The 19,682-nt window shown below is 38.7% G+C and overlaps 2 protein-coding genes and 3 non-coding genes across 7 annotated transcripts in view; 2 read left to right on the forward strand and 3 right to left on the reverse strand.

The window, feature by feature from the left end:
• LOC108675008 overlaps positions 1-19,682 on the forward strand; it is a 38,708-nt gene that overhangs the window by 8,572 nt on the left and 10,454 nt on the right. For all 3 annotated transcript variants that reach the window (XM_047881730.1, XM_018163000.2, XM_047881729.1), the window contains exons 2-3: positions 4,770-5,841; positions 8,192-8,387. In XM_047881730.1, the coding sequence (XP_047737686.1) occupies positions 4,771-5,841; positions 8,192-8,387 (1,267 nt within the window). In that variant the 5' untranslated portion in view covers position 4,770. The remainder of the gene's footprint in view (positions 1-4,769; positions 5,842-8,191; positions 8,388-19,682) is intronic.
• On the forward strand, positions 2,504-2,588 carry Trnay-gua. The gene is given in 2 exon segments: positions 2,504-2,540; positions 2,553-2,588. It is a non-coding gene; the product is annotated as a tRNA-Tyr (tRNA).
• On the reverse strand, positions 3,614-4,739 carry LOC108675003 (N66 matrix protein-like). Its single transcript, XM_018162993.1, has 3 exons — positions 4,717-4,739; positions 4,099-4,436; positions 3,614-3,783 (listed from the first exon to the last, which is right to left on the reverse strand). The coding sequence occupies exons 1-3, from the start codon at positions 4,737-4,739 to the stop codon at positions 3,614-3,616; spliced, it is 531 nt and encodes a 176-aa protein (XP_018018482.1).
• Positions 11,858-11,929, reverse strand: Trnam-cau. Its single transcript has one exon. It is a non-coding gene; the product is annotated as a tRNA-Met (tRNA).
• Positions 12,386-12,457, reverse strand: Trnam-cau. Its single transcript has one exon. It is a non-coding gene; the product is annotated as a tRNA-Met (tRNA).

A 19,682-nucleotide genomic window follows, 5' to 3' on the forward strand; every position in this document is an offset into this window, starting at 1 on the left:
CTCCGCCGGGTTATTAAATTGTCGAGAAACAAATGAACAACGACATTAGAGCATTGGATATATATTATTGCATCGAGAATGATCCAGATGAGCAACAATATTTGATATTATTTAAAGTCGTTACGCAACAGGGACGCGGACCGCATGTTATGCGCGTATATATATATACGAGCATTAATTGAATTCTACGTTGGAAACTCATTGTTAATAATAACTAATAACTCTAAAATATAGTATGGGTTTTTACGAATGGTTGTAGTATCGTTCGTGCATGGGTCGTTTTATTTGCTCTTTAGAAACGTTCGTGCGTTAAAATGCTCAATAAAATTGCACTAACATTTTATACGTGCCAGCAGCGTTGATTTGATCTCGAGAAATATGTAAACTTAACAAATCTTTGCAATGTGATATAAATTAATAGAATTATTATTTATTATTAAACTTAAAGCTCGGTTTACTTCACTAACTGCAATTTTTACTCTATATTATCAGTACACTTAACTGAATGCTTTTTAATCAATAAAATTTGACTTTTTCGAGGTGCACTGCCAGCTGCAGTGTCTGCTTGAATAGAATCGTGTTAAAAGTTGAACGTTGAACTTTACGAAGTGTACTAGTTTCGTCACAAATTCCAGAAGTAACAATCGCGTTGCCAGTTAAAGACAGTCCTGGTATAACATTTACCTGAAGCATGTAAGAAACCTACGGGTTCAGCCCCAATGTTAGTGTCGGGCCACTCCTTGATTGCTGTCTCGTTCTTGTCTGAAGCTGTCAGTTCTAAAGGCCTTGCCACAAAGTGCTGTGCTACTATGCCATTTATCTCTCTTTGAAGTACCACCAATGTTCTATTTCATATACTTTTTTGTAAATTTCCCAATTTTTAATATTTTTAAGCAGTTAAAATAAAAGAAAAATCGGATCGTAAATGCTCTTCGATTACTGTCATAAATTCTTTAGCTGAATCTGCTTGGGTGCAATAAATATTCTGTTTTAAATATTTAATCCGTTAATTTTCAATTATTAGGAATATATATGAGCAGTTCTTGTATAAATAAATAGAGCACAGTTACTGTCTCCAATTGCTCTGTGGGATCAGCTTGTATGTTTTCAAGTCCTCTAAGAGCACCAATGGCGAACCGTCGCCGCCTGATTCCATTTATTCCTACTTTATTAATTGTTGCCGATTCGTTGAACTCGAAATGTATTTTTTGAATTTTATTGTAAATTTCTTTTCAAATCCCCGACGTACGTGATCATCTAATGGCTATTCTCAATCTTGATAGTGTTCTATATTTCTATTGCTATTCTGTTGCTATTCTCAATCTGTTGTTCAAGACTCGAGAGTTGAAGGAAAGCCTGCATGCATGGCTTCTTGTGAGGGCATCATAGGTCATTCTACTATCTTACTGTTGTGTGTGCATGTATAAGGGAATGGCCTGCACACCTCCCCTTTATCAGCTCACTTCAACACGCCCATGTATAAGTACCTCTATTCTTACCGGACTGCGCGCCGTAAAGCGTGCAATAATTTAGGCTCTTGTCAACTGAGCACCGTATCAGTTTACTCGCCAAACAATAGCTTAAAGTAACTAGCGAATCTATGGCTTGGGTGACTATAGCGCAGTCTGGAGAATTCATTCTTGTTTTGACAATTGAAATGTTTTGACAATCTTTGAAACGAAGTAACATTCTGAAGGCAGTAATTTTCAAGGTCCTTACATCAATTTTTCACTGTTGTACTGTTGTTTGTTGTTTGTTTCAAACTCGTCATGTTTGTAAGCAATACATTTTTCAGTGTCTTCATAATTGTATATTATTTGTTTATGTTTAACCATCGAAGGCCAAAAACCTCTATATTGTTTTCAAAGATCAGTATAGGTCACTGGTTCAAATTCAGGTCGAAGGCAGATTATTAATGTTCAAAATAATAACATCAGTTTCACCATGTTCTCTCACTCATCACAACGCAGTAAGACAATCTAATTAAAAAATTTCTTCACAAAAATCAAATTACGCAAGGACAATTACGTCGAAGGCAGATTATTAATGTTCAAAATAATGACATCAGTTTCACCATGTTCTCTCACTCATCAGTCATCACCACGAAGTAAGACAATCTAATTAAAAAATGTCTTCACAAAAATCAAATTACACATGGACAATTACTGAGGTGCCAAAGCGCTATATTATAGTCTAATATTGACTAATAGTTTGAAGCAGTTATAATGCTCGAGAAATGACAACTTATTGTAAATCTAAGTGGCTACTTAAGGCTCGGGGCTCTCTATGCCAAGCAAATTAATTGGAACTTTACATAAGGTATTAAAAGTTTCCCCATCAGGTTAATACGACAATGTCTTTTAAAATGAGATATAGTTTATTATTATTATTTTTTTTTTGGGGGGGGGGGAGGGGGACACCGTCCGACATTGGGGTAAATTATCATAAAAATAGTCTACTATGTAATCGTGAAATATAATGAGTCACTCGCTGAAACCAGTATCCTTCGATAGCTCAGTTGGTAGAGCGGTGGACTGTAGTGGTAAACGGCTATCCATAGGTCACTGGTTCAAATCCGGTTCGAAGGAAATTGAATTTTAGTTCACAGACACATAAACAAACAATAAAGGTAATTACAATTACACATGAAAATCAAGTGAATTTGTGTATCGTAATCTGTGCTTATTGTACGTCAATCATGTGAACTTGAACAAGGAAAAGGCGCAAACTTATTTATTTTGTATCAAAATATCGCTACTAGTATTCTTTAGGATAAGAAATTTATATTTTTCTTAGAAGTGAAAGCACAGCTTCATTTAATTTTAGAGAGATGAGATGCATTGCCAATCCATGTTTTAATCTTCCACGAACAACACAGAATATCTTCGTATAAAATGTGTTATTAAAACTCATTTTTCTCTGTGTACTAAATGTAGTAGTCTCAACAGAAAAACGAACCACACATAATATCGAGGTATTAATTTTTGGAGATTATGTTGGTAGTCCAACCTTGTATACAATTAAGAATGATTGAGTGTGTTTATGTGGCTTCAAACCGTAAATATATACGGTGCGTAACTGCGTATCCAGGATACTTATCGTGCCGCGATATAGCCTTGTACCAGGAAATTTGTTCTCGGTGAGACAATGCATTGCAAAATTGTGAGGAAAAGATTTTTAAAATGAAATTTACTTTTAAATTGGTGTTTATCAATTTAAATTAAACGGCACAATTTTTTAGATTTTGCAACGATAGTCACGTGATAGATTATACGTAGAATGCATGTGCGGGTTTAATCGGGTCTTTCTATAATTGACGTAGATTTTTTCATCATTATTTACGGTATTAGGGTAACAGTACTCTAAAATTGCATGAATTATTAATCCCGAGCAGCACTGAGCTAACCTGACAGTACAGAAATAAAAAATTTTAAGTATGAAAATTGAAGCAAATATGCAACAATAATCCTTCGACAGCCCAGTTGGTAGAGCGGTGAACTGTAGAGAAGTAATTGTCATCATTTCTGGACGGAGATTTCAGCGCCAGCAATTTCGCTGTATATTTATCATTTCATACTTGGTTATTACTTGTTTCCAAGATTGAGATGAAGTTTCAATCGATCAACATCATTTCAATATCCGCGATGAATCCAACCTCTTGACACCCTTGCTTCGTGACACCCTTGACCACAACGTCAAGCCCCGAACTATATACGCAGCAACGTGGCTCTATAGCAAAAGATCGGGAGTTCTCCAAGAATGTGGTATGGTCTATAAATTTTGCTGCAAAGAAGGTTGTAGACATCTTCATTATTTTGACTACATTGATGTAATTACTACGGCATTGAGCAGCCGTTTATCATGCCACATAAGACACGCTCGCAACCAGACATTCGAAACGCTAAATTAAACGCACATCTTTGGCAAATATCGGATTTGTGTAAACAGCAGTAGAAAATTGCACTAATCATTTTATCAAAATGTTTTGGCTTGCATCTAGCGTGCTCAGCGGTATTTAATCGGTGAATCAAATGACCATTCATTGATAACATGTAGCGGAAGCTAACATTATGCAACTCATTTTGTTGTTGCTGTTACCGTTGTTACTGTTACCGTTGTTGCTGTTACCGTCGTTGCTGTTCCCGTTGTTGTCGTTACCGTTGTTGCTATTACCGTTGTCGCTGTTACCGTTGTTGCTGTTACCGTTGTTGCTGTTCCTGTTGTTGCCGTTACCGTTGTTGCTGTTACCGTTGTTGCTGTTAGCGTTGTTGCCGTTACCGTTGTTGCCGTTACCGTTGTTGCCGTTACCGTTGTTGCCGTTACCGTTGTTGCTGTTACCGTTGTTGCCGTTAACGTTGTTGCCGTTACCGTTGTTGCTGTTACCGTCGTTGCCGTTACCGTTGTTGCTGTTACCGTTGTTGCCGTTACCGTTGTTGCTGTTACCGTTGAGTTGCTGTTGCCTTGTTGCTGTTGCCTTTGTTGCTGTTACCGTTGTTGCTGTTACCGTTGACAGTAAATGGGCTTCCAAATTGTGAATGTCACAAGTTGCGAACGTTTCGAGTTAGTAAGTGTATGACATTTTGATATTTGTAGTTCGTTACAGACCGCGTAAGATTCCAATTTGAAGTCTGCTTCCAATCTGCCTACCAAGAAATTGATTCAATTAGTACATTTATAGATTGTTAAGGAATATTAGACCAAATCATATTCATGTACTTTCGTCCAATTAAAAAAATCATGTTTTACCGACTCAGTTCTATTTTATTCAGGATGGCGGACCCAGCAACGGTGTTGGGCCAGTGCATCGCAGTTCAGTTCCGCCCCGTGTGTCCCGGCACCGGCAATCCTCCAGTGGCCCCGGAAGTTGGCCGGAGTAAGCGCGCCCATGCCATTTATCGGTCGCTCCGCAACCTCACCAGGAGCGGCACTTTACCGCGCGCCGTCGCCAATGCCGTCAGAAGCAGAAGCGCTGAACGTGGTCGAGGTTCTTCGCCTGCTTCGCCTGCCAAAAGCAACTCCAGAGACGAAATTGACTCTGCGGATGAAAGAAGAAAGAGCCTTTTTATCGATTATTGCATGAATGATTTAGAAATCAACGGGGAGAATTTTATAAATAATGTAAACTCTAATCCCCCTGATATTATCCAGTCAACGCCGACAGTTGCTAAGAACGGATGTAGTGAAATGTCAAACGGTTCTGCATGTGTTGAATCTAATCAAGTTTTAGAGTGTGAAGATGAGCCTTTCGCAACTCTCAAGAAATCATCTCCTTCACGAAGATCCTCGTTTTTCCATGCAATTCACGCGTCGCTTCCTCCCGTGTGCTCTGCTGCTGCCAAGCTACCACCGTCGGCTCGATCATCTCCATTTAAAACCAACCCCGCCGCTCATCAATGTACTTCTCCAAGGAGGAGTTCGTCCTCAGAAAACGGCGCGTCACATTGCCATACCAACATCGCAACAACGCCATCATCGCCAAATAGGTCATTGTACGCCTCGCCTGCAAAACCTTCAACGACAAAGACCTATAATTCGACAGCTCCAGCCGTCAAGTGTCACGCAGAGATATTGAATGGTAAACCTCCACAAGGCGACGAAACAACCTCAGGGAGTGGCACGCCCACGCCGACCAACGCAACAACATCGTGTACTAATGCATCACAAACTTTTACCAACTCCTCACAAACTCCCACCGACTCCACACTAACTCCTATCAACGCTTTACCAACTCCGACCAACGCCTTACCTTCATCTACCAACACCGTACCTTCATCCACCAACGCTTCGCCGCCTCCCGTCAAGTCCAATTCAGCCCCATCTGAACCCTCGGCTATATTTCAGGTCAGATTTCGTTTCCTGGTGGAAATGTGGCGAGTTTTTGTTTTGATAAGCGAAATAAATATATCTGGCTGTTTTTTTTTCAAGATAAAATTTCTAGTTTATGTTACATAGGAAAATGCTCTCATGAAAAGTGATGTTCTGTTTCTCAGAAAGATTTTTGTGACCCATACTGAATTTTATTTTCTAAATTTCAATAATTGATTCTCACCAATTGATTCTTCCTGGAATAATCAAATATAGTGTCAACGCTTTGTAATTTATTCATCGTTCACGTACACATCTTGGATTGCCATAAGAACAGTCTACTTCCTAATGTGTTTTGTTTCGCCTCATGCCTTCCTAATTTTATGGGGGACTACTTGAAAGCTCCACCCTCTGAGCTCATGCCAAGCCTTATTATTACAGCTCATATCTGCGTCTCCTGAATATCAATGAGCTCACATGACTAATGTTGGAGCCATCGTTCTCTCCCTATATTGAGCCCATAGAACGACACGCCCATACATATTTATTTACGTATTACCTTCCCTGTATTGGGACGTACTACCTTCCATGTATTAGGAAGTACTTCCGTGTATTAGGACTTTACCTTCCAGGCATTGGAACGTATTTCTTTCTATGTATCGGTGATGTATTACATGCCTTGGATACACGCCAATAGCGTTGAAACTTAGTTTCAGCATATATCCTCTACTGAGACCAAAATTTATAATAATTTCGAGGATATAATTCGATTGTTCTCCCATAACCATAAGTTGTTTACTTAACAAAAGATCTTTCTGATATTCCATGCTCATTCATGTTCATTCATGCTCACACTCTTCCATTTATTACATTTTTAGATGTCGCCTGCAGTAAATTGTACCTTAGGAATCTTTTCCTAATTACAACACTTCTCTTTAACTTCACTTCTTGTCTGTTTGTTTGTTTGTCTGTCTGTCTGTCTGCTACAAATCTTGTAATCAAAATTTAATACACTTCTACTTATCCAATCGATCTGAAATTTTGCACACTTGTGTAAAGTTGGAGACAATGCATGAATCAAATGTCAAAATAAATGATTTTAAAAATTAAAAAAAAATTTTCAATATTAAAAAAATTGGAAAAATAATTTTGTTAGCTACAAATCTTCTAACTGATATTTGACACACTTTTACCTGTCTAATTGATCTGAAATTTTGCACACTTGTGTGAAATCAGAGGCAATGCACGAATCAATTAACAGAATAAATAATTTTGAAAAAAATCATATATTAAAAAATGTACCGTACCATATATAATTAAAAAATTGAAAAGGTAATTTTTTTAATTTTCGAAAATCAGATGAGAAATTCATTGTACATCTGTAAGATTGGAGATACTGGATTCTTTGGAAGTGTTGTCTTTAAAAAGTAATTTTTAAACGTATATTATTTATTTTAGTATTCTTGTACTGACCTAGAGGTGACCTGTCGATATTTCAAAAAACATAAATGCAAATAAAATGCCAAGGAAATTCACTATATACCTATTTTCAATGCGACGACGAAACATACTTTTCGTTTCCTTTGCATTCATTTTTTTCACTATATTCGGCTTATGTGAACTCGAAGTATAAAAGCGAAGATCTCGAAGGCGTTGTCAGCGAATATGTACTACCAATGTAGGAAGTAAGTAGCATGTGTATAGGCACCGGCGCACCGCTGCTTACCGGAGACCTTGATACCATGCACGCGGTGACCCAGCGACCGTCAAATGAATCTGTAGTAAAAAGATCACCGTTATTGCTACCTCAATGCTATCACAACCATCGTCTGCTATGTCCTTGAGTATTTTAATGCTGTTCTTTTTACATTTGCCTTTTTCTTCATTTATTCATCAATGAGATACTACTTGTCACCAAGTGTAAGTATTATTAGTTGATGGAGTGTGATTTATAACTAAACTTGTTTGTCTTTTATGAATCTGAAATCGAAGGACAAAGAAAGCAAATTGCGAGTTTTTTTTAGCATTTTTGAACAGAAAAATCGAGTCTTAATTCCGAAAATATCACACAGAGCGCCTGGTTTAATTTTGTGAGCATTTTTTCGTCATGATGTAATAATTAGTTTAAATATACATCTGTCATAATTTATTACTTACGCCCTTCATTGCTGATTGGTGGATATTCTCTCAAAAATCTTGTAGCCAATAACGTGTGATGACTACTGCTAGCGCGTGCTAATAAAATGACTGCAGCGAGTGCTAATAAACTGCCTGGAGCATGTGCTAGTAATTTGACTAGCGTTTGACTAGCAACTAACAGTAACTTGTGCTAATGTACCTATCTTAGCATGCGTATGCTAATGACCTGATGTCACTCACACCGCAGCGGTGGGTGAACGCTAACTCGGCGTGCGTCTGGGACGTGGAGCTGGTGGAGGCTGTGGCGTCACTCAAGTTGGTGGGTGCCCTTCTGGGCGGGTGGCTGCTGGTGAGTGGGCCCACCCGCGCCCTCGCTACCGTGCTACATGCCCACACCCACTCCCTACTTCACCCGCCCGTTGGGTATTCCATACACGCACTGGGTGAGTACCGAGTACTTTTAGAATCATCCCAATGAATAATAATTACATAATCAATCCATTCGCTTATCATTCTCCGTTAAAATGCTGTCCATCAAGGACGTTCGGTTCCTTATCATGGTAATCACGCCGGTGGGTACAGCGTGCGAAACTCGTGAAGTGTTAATCGTTGGAGCGGTCGATTTACGACTACATTCTACTACAATCGAAATTAAATTAATATATTATCGTAAGTGTTAGATCGGCGTGATCGCCCCTGCGGGAGCGTCGAATAAATATTGATTGATAAGACGAGACTTGGTTAGCTGCCTGAGCTGAAGTCTGGTATGTGGTTTGATGGCTTCAGCTCCTGGCAGATCGCAAGTCTGTCCAGTTTTTGTTGAGCGTTGTTAACAATTACGGACTGCCGACTCGCAGATCTGTTGCTCGCAATGCGGAGAAGAGAAGCGTCAAATATTAGTCCTGTGACATCCATGATTTATTTCAATCTGATATATGATCGAAATTATTGAGCAGTTCTCCGTCTACAACCAGGATTGTTTTAGCAACTTCAGAGAGACATCTTAAAAACCTAAGAATGAAATATTCATTTGGTTTTTAAGCTTGTCTGTGATGTTTTTATTGTAAGCGTGTATGTGATGTTTGTATTATGGTGCTGACTAATTTTTCCGTGTCTAGACTACCTATACGTTAAATCTACATCAGTAGATTTTTAGGCGGTTCCCATCAAGAAACTTTCCCACTTTAATTGATCTTTCTAACAGATTCGTGTTTCACCGCTTTTGTAAAGCATCTAAATTTTAATTTAGTTTCGAATATCAACAACTTATTCGTCTTTAAAATGTCTTCATTCAATCTTCAAAAGTCGTACAGACAAATCCATCCACTGATTATAATAATACTACATATTTTCTGATTGGTCAGTTGTGCAATGAGTATTTTCCTATCTGGATTGCTATCGTTTTAAGTAATTAATCGTCATTGCATTTTTTAATTGTATATTATCAAACGGAAATTCGGGATAAAGTAAAAAAATTTAATTGAGCGCGCAAACATCTCAGATCTTGATGTCGTACACAACAGAAATTAAAATTGGGATGGTTCGGGTAGGACTTTTATTGCTATTATTATTAATATTATCATTACTAATAATATTATTACTGATAATATTATTATAATTATCATTATTATTATTTTGTTACTGCGCTCCGTTGTTCATTAAAGCATTTTCATTGTAAAGAAGCTAAGCGATATGAAAAATTGCAGCCTAATTTGTTCTGCAAGAGACCTAATTGTGAGCATAGAGCTACCCTAACATGTGCAATGCACAGTGTAAGTCGAGCTGAATATCGTAGTGATCATATGAACTAATTAGTTTTCAATAAAAATTTGTGATTTATTAAGTTCAGTGTAAGTTCATTGTTGAATGTCTGAACGCTATTGCTAACGTGCGGTGACGATTGCCTATAATCCGCGAATATTTCGCAATGACCATGTGAACTAATTTATCAAATATGTAACCTTCCTGAATCAGAGGAGCAGTCCATATTGGTTTACAGTATATGTATCTGCAGTGCCTTATACCAGTTCACGGTGCCGTAATGACCACGCGATAATGCACGCGGGTCAGCAGCAGGTTTCGGGCGCCTGGCATCTCGCAGGTCGAGCGGTCAAACCATTGTAAGGAGCGCCGCGCGCTGCCATTCTGCATAGCACTCAGTCTCAAACATCTGCAGACATATTATATCCTGGATTCATGCAGGAATATTGGGGTAAATCATGCAGGAGGTTCTACCTCAATGAATTTTCGTTGCTTGGACCTTATGGTTTTTGATATTCTTCTCAATGCGGGTGATCAATTTCTCTCGTACGTAGTCGGTTTATGACAATCGAAAGTTCGTCTTTCTAGCCGCCAAGAACGTTTTTGTTGATCGTATTTTTCATGAAATAATTGTATTCCTTCCCCTCCGATGTCCTCACGATGTCTGCCCATTATCTTTTCACGGTTTCTGGCATTCTTCTTATCCTCCACATTTTTCTCCCTCATCAGTCATACTATTTTCTTCAATTTTTTCTTATCCACTTACATACCCGATCTTTTCTTCAGTCTCCTATCTCTCCTGCCCTCCTCTCTAACCTCGTTTTCCTCCAGTTCTCCTATTCCACCTCGTTTTCAGTAACACCTTTTGAATAATGCGTATCTATGTAATTCCAACTTCATTTTATATACATACGCGAACGCGAAAACACGAAAAAAGCGTGTAAGACACAACGGACGAAGCCTGACAACAAAAGCAAGTGCGGATCAATAATAAGTTATAATATAAAGGAGTAAACAATCTTCAAAACTAGTTCTCATGACTCTCCCTCCCTCTCACGTCCGCGTCGTAGCAGCAATAGCGGCCCCCGCACGGCGCTCCAGGCGCGGTGACAGCAAATCGATCATCACCGACGAAGCCAACTCGCCTCTTTTGAAAAATGCTCCGACATGTCGTTAGCTGACGCCGCGCCTTCTCGCATTCTCAGCTCGAGATTATACCTACGTTTCAACTTGAACTTGAGCCAAAGCTTTAGTTCGAACTTTAACTTACGATTCAACTCGAAATTCAACCTACGTATATACGCCTCAATTCGGAACTTTGAACTTAAGATTCAACTCAAACTTTAGCTTACGCGTCAACCACTCAACCCGAACATAAATTTACCCTTATACTCAAACTTAAACCTTCGTTTCAACTCGAACTTAGGCCTACGCTTCAACTCGAAATTCAATCTACTGCTCAACTCAGAACTTTGAACCTACGCTTCAACTCAAACGTAAACCTACTCTTTAATTCGTACTGAAATCTACCCTTCAACTCAAACTTGAAGCTTTGCTCGAAATCGAACTTAAGCTTGAATCGAACTTCAATTTGAATTTGGAGCTAAGCTCCAAATATTAACCGAACTTGAAGCTCTGTTTCAAACCAATCTTAAACATACGCTTCCATTAACTACAAGCTAAGCTTCAACTCGAACTTGAAAGTCTATCCTAAACTAGAAAAAGGCCGTTCAAACACTTGAGATGCATCGAATCATGTGGAAGTGGAAAGTCCATGTTTTACTTTATAAAAATCGCCGATGATTGTGAGTAATGTTGGCGCCTCGGCCTTTTCGCTGCTTTCCGGAAGATGTTTGCTGTTCATGAATAGAAGATTATGATGGTCGGCCGTGTTTGTTATGGCTTGTGTGTAGTGTAACTCGATGTTGCTAATGAATGAATGTAACGTAGATTAGAACATAACGGTTCTACTTGCCTGCCGCTCTCTCGTAGTTCAATAGTATTTAAAATTATTGTAATTGCCCTGCCACGCAATTGCTAAGCTGATGCATCTTGCTATCATTCATCGGCGGACCTCATTGGGCGTTGTTGACTCGTGGATTCTAGGCTGTCTGAAACTGTCGAAGACGCGTGTAGTACGGTAAAAGTTACTTAGCAGAGCGTGGTTTCGATCCACGGACCTCTGGGTTATGGGCCCAGCACGCTTCCGCTGCGCCACTCTGCTATGCTTTGAGGTGAAAGTAAAATCATATCAGATCTAACTTTCAAAAATAATTGTTAGCGGTGCTCAAGACTTACTTGAGCAAAGTATTTATTCCTAAAGTCATTGCGTTATTTTTTATTTATTTTCACGGAAGAATGCTAGTATTGATCAACGGTTTTGTTAAAATATTGTTATTTATGAGAGTTTTGAGTACAATTTTTATTATTCATTGTTATTTATTAAAACACCATTTTTCAATAATCACGTTGTTGTTATTTTAATACACAGTCCTAGTATCTCTTGTTATTTTAAATACACAGTCCTAGTATCTCTATTCACGAATGCGAAAAGGTAGCAGAAATGTAATTGCTATGAGTATTTTTTTTTACAAACAAATCGTGTAATCTGGTCAAAAACACTCTCGCATAGGTAGATCCTTGAAATTCATAAAGAAGGTAAACTGGTGTAAAAAGCACTTAGCAGAGCGTGGTTTCGATCCACGGACCTCTGGGTTATGGGCCCAGCACGCTTCCGCTGCGCCACTCTGCTCTGCCTGCATGGTCAGCTTCAAGCAGCTTCTATTCGCTCCTTGTCTGCTGTTGCGCTTCTTGCAAGAGAGAAAGAAATATATTTGAGACATAAATTTACAATCTTGCATCGAATGCATCGTATCAGATCTTAAGTGAAGCGCTGCTACTGACATGGTACATTATTTGTGTTGTTTTGTTATCTTATATGTGATCTGATGTGAATAAATTATTATTTTGATTGAACGAGACGCTTAATTATTACTGTGTTATGCCTTCACAGCTGACACTTCTCTGGTGAAGACATGCAATGCCCACATGGCGAGGCCTAACGTAATGTCACTTGTTTGTACCGCATCCCAGCAGGCGGGATCCCCTCCCCGAATCAAATTACACGGCAGAGTTGTTTTGCGTCCCGCACTCCCGAATGTCGCGTCTTATTTTCCCTCTTCGCAGGGACTCTGTGGAATTTTCTACGAGAAAAAGTGTTAGAATAGACGTTGGTTGAATTTTCTACGAGAATGAGTGTTAGAATAGACGTTGGTAAATTTTCTACGAGAAAAAGTGTGAGAATAGACGTTGTGAAATTTTCTACGAGAACGAGTGTTAGAATAGACGTTGGTGAATTTTCTACGAGATAAAGTGTTAGAATAGACGTTGGTAGAAGATAAAGTGTTAGAATAGACGTTGGTAGAATTTTCTACGAGATAAAGTGTTAGAATAGACGTCGGTTAAATTTTCTACGAGAATGAGTTAGAATAGACGTTGGTGGAATTTTTACGAGAACGATTGATAAAATAGACGTTGGTGGAATTTTCTACGAGAATGAGTGTTAGTATAGGCGTGTAATTTCTGTCTTTAGATTTTTACTTGTTAAATATCTTCCTAGATTTTATTACTCATAGGCAATAAAAATTCATACTACTCTTCTTTTCAATGTAGTTTCATGATATCATCTTCCTATTTAACCGAATGTTCCCTTCCGCATTTAAACTAAGAGACCAATTTTGCTGCGCTATTCTATTGATACGGTTCATGCTCCATGGACAAAAACACGGAATTGAGTGCTGACTCTTCCTATTTTCTGCACTTTAATGAAGATTTTTGACTCAATGAGGCTGTTGACTAGATTAGTGTCAGTAAGAGACGCGTGATCCCCTATTTATTCATATATTCGTACACATATATGTTACTGAATATGATCATTATATTCATTAACACGGCGCAGGCATCCATGCATGGTTCCCATCTCACTCAGCAATGAGTGTAATCTCACTCAGCAATGAGTGCCATGTCACTCAGCAATGAGTGCCATCTCACTCAGCAATGAGTGCCATCTCACTCAGCAATGAGTGTCATCTAACTCTGCCATGAGCATTAGTGCTGAGTCACCCCTCGTTGAACATTAAGTTCTTACTCACTCTCGAATCAGATGATAATTTTCTGAAATTTCACTCACGCTATTTATTTGTTTCAACGTAAATACAAAGTAAGTCTTCGTGCATCAGGTTGTAGAATGCATCTTTAGTGTCGTTGCCTAGCACTCAACCAAAAAATACCGAGTTTCTGCATGCGCAGCTAATTATTTATGATTAGCTTATAGGACTAGTTCGTGCCTCTAGTGCCCGTTAGTGTCTGTTATAAGGCAGTTCTTTTGTGATCAGGTTGGATTTTTTTTCGTTCAGTTGATTTAAATGTAGTATTTGATATTATGTTATATTATATTATATATCACTCTTAAATCATGAACCTTGAATCTACACTATGAAATTTTTTTGTGGCAATGCTCTAGGAGTAAGATTAATAACTATTAAAATGTCATTTAATAAATGTAATAACTATTAAAATGTCATTTGGAAACCTGCTTTTCGATCTCCCGACGCCGGCAAGAAATTTGGTTCGACTCATTGAAAAAACGAACAAGAAGATTGTTAACAAAAAGCATGCTCTGGTCTTCAATCAAACTTGCATAAGAGAAAAGCTTCTGCCTAACTACACCAATATTCGAGTAAGATTAAGTGCACAAATCAACTGTTATTTATTAATTACATATAATTTAATTCATAACACTAATTTTAGCAACGGACGTCATATAATTAGGCAATGGCTGATTTGTTATTCCACAGTTTCCGCCCGCAGTTAAATAAAATAGCTGTTTTGGGAAAGGCTGATGGAGCTATTTGTTGCGCTCAAGTTTTCTCGTATTATGTTGAGGTGGCCGTGTGACGGGTCATACGAGACACGTGCTCGTATAACAAGGTCTGATGTACACACAAGATACGGTCTCCCCTCATCCGAGGGTTGGATGAGCGAAACTCATGGGAGTTGATGTTGTTTTGATGCGCCGCTTGAGGGTCTTCCGTTGTCCTGATTTGTTGTTTGTACTTAGCCGTATGTTAGGCCGCTTCAGAAAATATCGCAATAAAATGAATTTTAAATAAGAGCGTGTTATTTGTTATCTGCTCATTTAATGTGATAAAGGTTAATAGAATTTTAGAATGAATCGCATGAAAACGAATTTTAATTCCGAGTTTTTTATTTATTATCTGCTTATTTAATATGATGAACGTTTTTGAAATTCACGCTGCATCTCTGTGCAAGTTATTGGAGTTTGCTCTCTGTCAAGTATATTTTAATGAAAGGTTATTTTATCTAGTTTACACCTAAACATTTTCAAATTACACTCGTAATTGATGGGCGTCTGTGATAGCATTTCTCGACTACATAAGACTAATATATATAATGTTTGATCCTCCGTATCACTTTTCTGATGGCATTCAGTTATGGATTTATTTATATATAATATATTGTAATTATGATTGGTTGAAACCTGTTGCAACGAAGCAGACGCTCAAGATGGACATGATAACGAACATAGGATATCGAGCGATCGATCATTCTATTGTAGTATACTGGAAAAACAGTCATAAATGCACCTCCCTGTATACTTAATCCATTGATGTTGCACGTTCTATAGACAAGTTTGACGAATATGAGCGTGGCAAGCCAACGGTCTCCGATAGATTGGCCTCTATTTTTTTTCATTTTTTTTTGATGGGAATTTCATATGTTGTCCTAACTCTAAAATTCATTTCACTTATTATTTCTACTGTAGGAGCTTCCGCGTATGTTCCCCTCACTCGAGGTCCATCTGATCGACGTTTTTCTGCTCTCCCCTCTTCCTTCAATCAATATCCTGTGCAAGGCTTCATCCTCGACCCACTGCGTCTCTGTGATGAAACCATTCGTTAGCGACCGAAATGAGCTACTGACCGGCCACTATACCATGCAAATGAATCGAAACTGCCTAGTCATCTTACCTCAATAAAGCTTTATTCAAGTCTGTTCAGGCCTGGGGGAATTTCACGAGTTATATGATCGTGCGCGGCCAATTTCGTTGTTCTAATTCTTAACTCTTCTCCCTGCATGGCACTTGTAAAGTTTTTGCTACTTTGTTGCTCGATTAGTTCGTGTATTGTTATGCTGTCTTATGTGGTAGTTCATTTCAGAACTATCCTTGTTGTTTCGATTGTTCTTAACTTTCTTCATCGTTTTGTGATACTTTCTTACATACGGCTCTCCAATTGTATTTTTTTCTATAGTGTCGACTTCAAGACGAGTTCTCTGTTTTGTTTTTACGGAAGCAATTTTAGCGCATTTCCCAATTTTTAGCTCCTTGTCCCCCACTTCTACTTTTCCTTTCTGGGAATGCGTCTTTTGCGTATGGCGCCCAGACAGTCATACATTTCGGCCTTTTATTTTGAACTCCACCAGCCGCCTATTTTTAATTCAAAATTGTTACTGATTTTGCGCCAACTTGCGAAATGATCGAAATTTTTCGAAAAAATGGGAATTCCACTTTCTCGGTTGCGTTAACTTAGAGAACTGTTGTATAATATATTTGTTTAACCTTATAACATTCCGGTATTCTTACTGCAGCTTCAGTTTTCGTGCATTAATTGCATTACATTCATGATAGCCAATATCATTGAGAAAAAACATGTACCTGGTATTGCCGTTTAAAGTCCTGCTGACCTCTCTATAATGCGTTTTTAAGTGTGACTTCGTAGGTACCATTTCAGAAACAAAGATATTGTGATCAACAAAAAATCAGAGTGCGGCGCAATCTGAATTGCCGCCATATATTGGTGAGTAGGCACGCTAGGTTTTACTGCATTATTATGCATGGAGTTACAGCAGATTTGTGGGAGATAGCAGCCGTTGTGTCGGTCGCTGGGGAAGTTTGGATTAGCATAACAATGATGGCTTCCTCGCGGATCCCTATAGGCGCCCCCTGCGGAGCAAATCCCGAGACTGATCTTTTCCAGCTACTTGGCACTGCCGTGGTGGCACTTTGCGCTGTGCCAAGCTGCGCATCACTCTGCAGAATTAGTGGGCTATTGTGTCCAAATAGTGACACACTTTCTTACCCAGTACACTAGCAAAGAGCAGGCATAGCATTAGTACACCCTTCTGCCGGGCCGAATTGGACACAGGATGACGCACACATGTGCAAAAATTCATCTCTATTACGACAAGGCCTAACTTAGTTCTCTGAGTGGAGTGTGCGCATGAGACCGTCGCCAGCTCGGTGCTAAAAAACCTTGTGAATGCTTTCCATTGAGCTGAACTTTCACGTAGGCGTTGAATGAGCCATTGTAGATTTTTTATTTCTTAAGAATTCGCGAGTACATCTTCTAAGCGCTCTCGAAAATGGCTCAATGATTCTGGTTTCTCATTTTCGTATTGTAATCAGAATTTGTCGGAACGTATTCATTATGGTCAATTTCGACCGCTTTCACTCTAGTCGTGATAAAATGTAATGAAACGCTTTCAATACTCTAAAGCTCTTCTACAACATTTAAAATGTCTTTATTATTATATGACATAAGATTATAAATTTCCAGAAATGAAACAAACTTGGTACGTACATGTATAGGTGAACGGTCTGTTCCGGTGCTGCTGTGGTCGCTCGTTTATGCATTCATCGCCTGGAGCTGCGGCAGATGCTACACCGACGCCACAGCTAAGCGACGGGTCCCTCTTCCCATACCAAATTCACGAGAAAATATGGTTACTTCTCCAATTAAGATCAATTCATTCTGTAATCGAAACACCCTTCAACATGAATTCTTATTCATGTTGAACCTTCTAATGAAGTTTCTAGCCGAAAAAATCGTCAAATTGTAACCGTCGACCAAATTCTCACATCGCAATTTCTTACCAAACACAAGCGTTGCCATGTGCAAAAGCTAAGCGTCTGCCAGCGCCGTGGTCTCTTAGCAAGCATCAAGTTCCAGTCAAATTACAAACTTTAGTTGCTGCTGTAACGAAGTTAGCCGGGGAGCAGCAAGCTGCTTCGAATTAAATTCTCTACGGGCATCTTGCTGTCTTGGCGCACTCGCTGCAACGTGGCTACACCAGTTAAAACAAACTTTGCTAACGTATTATAAATAAGTGAGCATATAATGGGCGGGACAGTGAAGGTCGATCACAATCGAGCACAGTCCTTCACTTGACGAGTCGGGTTACGATGGCAGATGGCGATGTTTACAGTTGCTCCGCGAACGATGAATGATCTTTCTATCTTTTGTCTCTTTGTATACAGATAATTTTACCGTAAATTATGTTTTTCGGATCTCAAGGACTGGCAATTAACAACCGTTACCAACTGTGGGTAATTTTTTCCAAAGTATTTAGTTTTTGTCTTGACCTGTCATTTTTATGTGAAATTGCTTATTTACTTCGGAGAAATGTTTATTTATTCTTGCCTCCATTCACTTCATGAATTATTAGTTGTTGGCTTTTAGGTACTCTCATGCTGAATGTTCTTGAATGTTGTCACATAATCTGTAGGAATTAGAAAAAAATACAAACGCCAATTGTGGAACTTAGAAAATTTAAGATGAATAAAATTGTTCCTGTTTGATAGCTTTTTCCTCTGAAGTACAGCCGTGCTGATGTTGCGTCAGTAAGTATATGTCATGCATGAAGCACCGTATCGGTTATATACGCTCAGAATCATCCTGGGATGGAATTAATGTCTATATGGCCCTTAAACGCGCCATCTGGCCTGCGGTCTGCTGTGTTCCTCACCACACTTTTTACCTCTAAACAGAGTAAACATTCTTGCAATTTTTGTGTACGACAGTTATGAGCGTCTAACCGTTGCCAATACGCATCACTGTGAAGCTCATTGGTCCAAGTTATTTTATTCTGCTTTTGTTTTCAATTCCTTGGCTGGATTTACGTAACTTGTGCAACGCACCATGTGTGCAAAGATTTCCGTTTATTTCAGTGATAGCTAAATTCTAATGGGTTTTAGGGCTGACAAGTATTTTCAGACGTATAGCTATCTCATGCGTCAATGAAATATCAAAGCAAAAGTAAGTACTTAATGTTAGAATTTGCAACTGAATGCCCGGATCTATTTAAAAACGTTGTGTAATATTATGTCAATAACTTTGATGTTTAATTATTCGACATAAGGTTATTTTTACTCCCTGTCGAACCGTAAAATTGAAGAAAAATGTTGCACCTTCGTTTGAAGTCATCTCCTTTCACTACTGCAAACGTCAATCACTTGATGCCTAAACACGGACTCATGCGGACCTTCATGCTAGGTGTGTAGGCGAGGGATGATCGCGGCCTTGGTGCTTTCACTCTCACTCGTGTAATTTGCCTTTGGTCTTGGGGCTTGTGTGTGACCGACCACCACCTGGTGTGGGCGGCTTGCATTGCACTCCGCCCATGTCATTAACACATAACCTTTGACGCAGCACTTTTAAACCTCCTTACTGTCTTCTGTCTATGTTGTCATGTTGTAAGCGATGTAAACAGTGCACAGAGATACCTCTTGTGGTTAAATGTATTTTTTGAGAGCGGTGATGTAATATTGGTTGCGTGTCAGGATAAAATTGTATGAAAAATTGAATTCTAACCGCTGAGCTGGCACCAAATCTTGCTTATCTCATCTTATTTAGTTGCATGGACGTTACCGTATTGTTTTCAACTTTATTCATCATGTTTTCAATAACTCTTAAATAAGATCAATAAAATTTCTTTACTTACCACGTTATTTTTTGATCCGATCCTTGTCGAGTCACCACGCGTACATTAAGTTTCTTGATCTGCTAGTTTAATTCCGTTCATTCAAATTACTTTAATATTTACAGGTAAGAATGTTATTGAAATTGTTGATGTCAATAACTATTTACTATTTTACCTAGGATAATAGTCGTAAGTTA

This window comes from Hyalella azteca, unplaced genomic scaffold (assembly GCF_000764305.2).
Source record: "Hyalella azteca isolate HAZT.00-mixed unplaced genomic scaffold, Hazt_2.0.2 contig8729, whole genome shotgun sequence".
NCBI classification, from domain to species: domain Eukaryota; kingdom Metazoa; phylum Arthropoda; class Malacostraca; order Amphipoda; family Hyalellidae; genus Hyalella; species Hyalella azteca.

Coding starts and splice junctions, on each gene's coding strand:
- LOC108675003 (XM_018162993.1), bottom strand. CDS start 4,739: ATGATTTTTTTAATTGGACGAAA. Junction 4,437..4,716: donor ATTTTTTTAATTGGACGAAA/GTACATGAATAT, acceptor CAACGGTAACAG/CAACAACGGTAACGGCAACA. Junction 3,784..4,098: donor CAACGGTAACAGTAACAACG/GTAACAGCAACA, acceptor CCTTCTTTGCAG/CAAAATTTATAGACCATACC.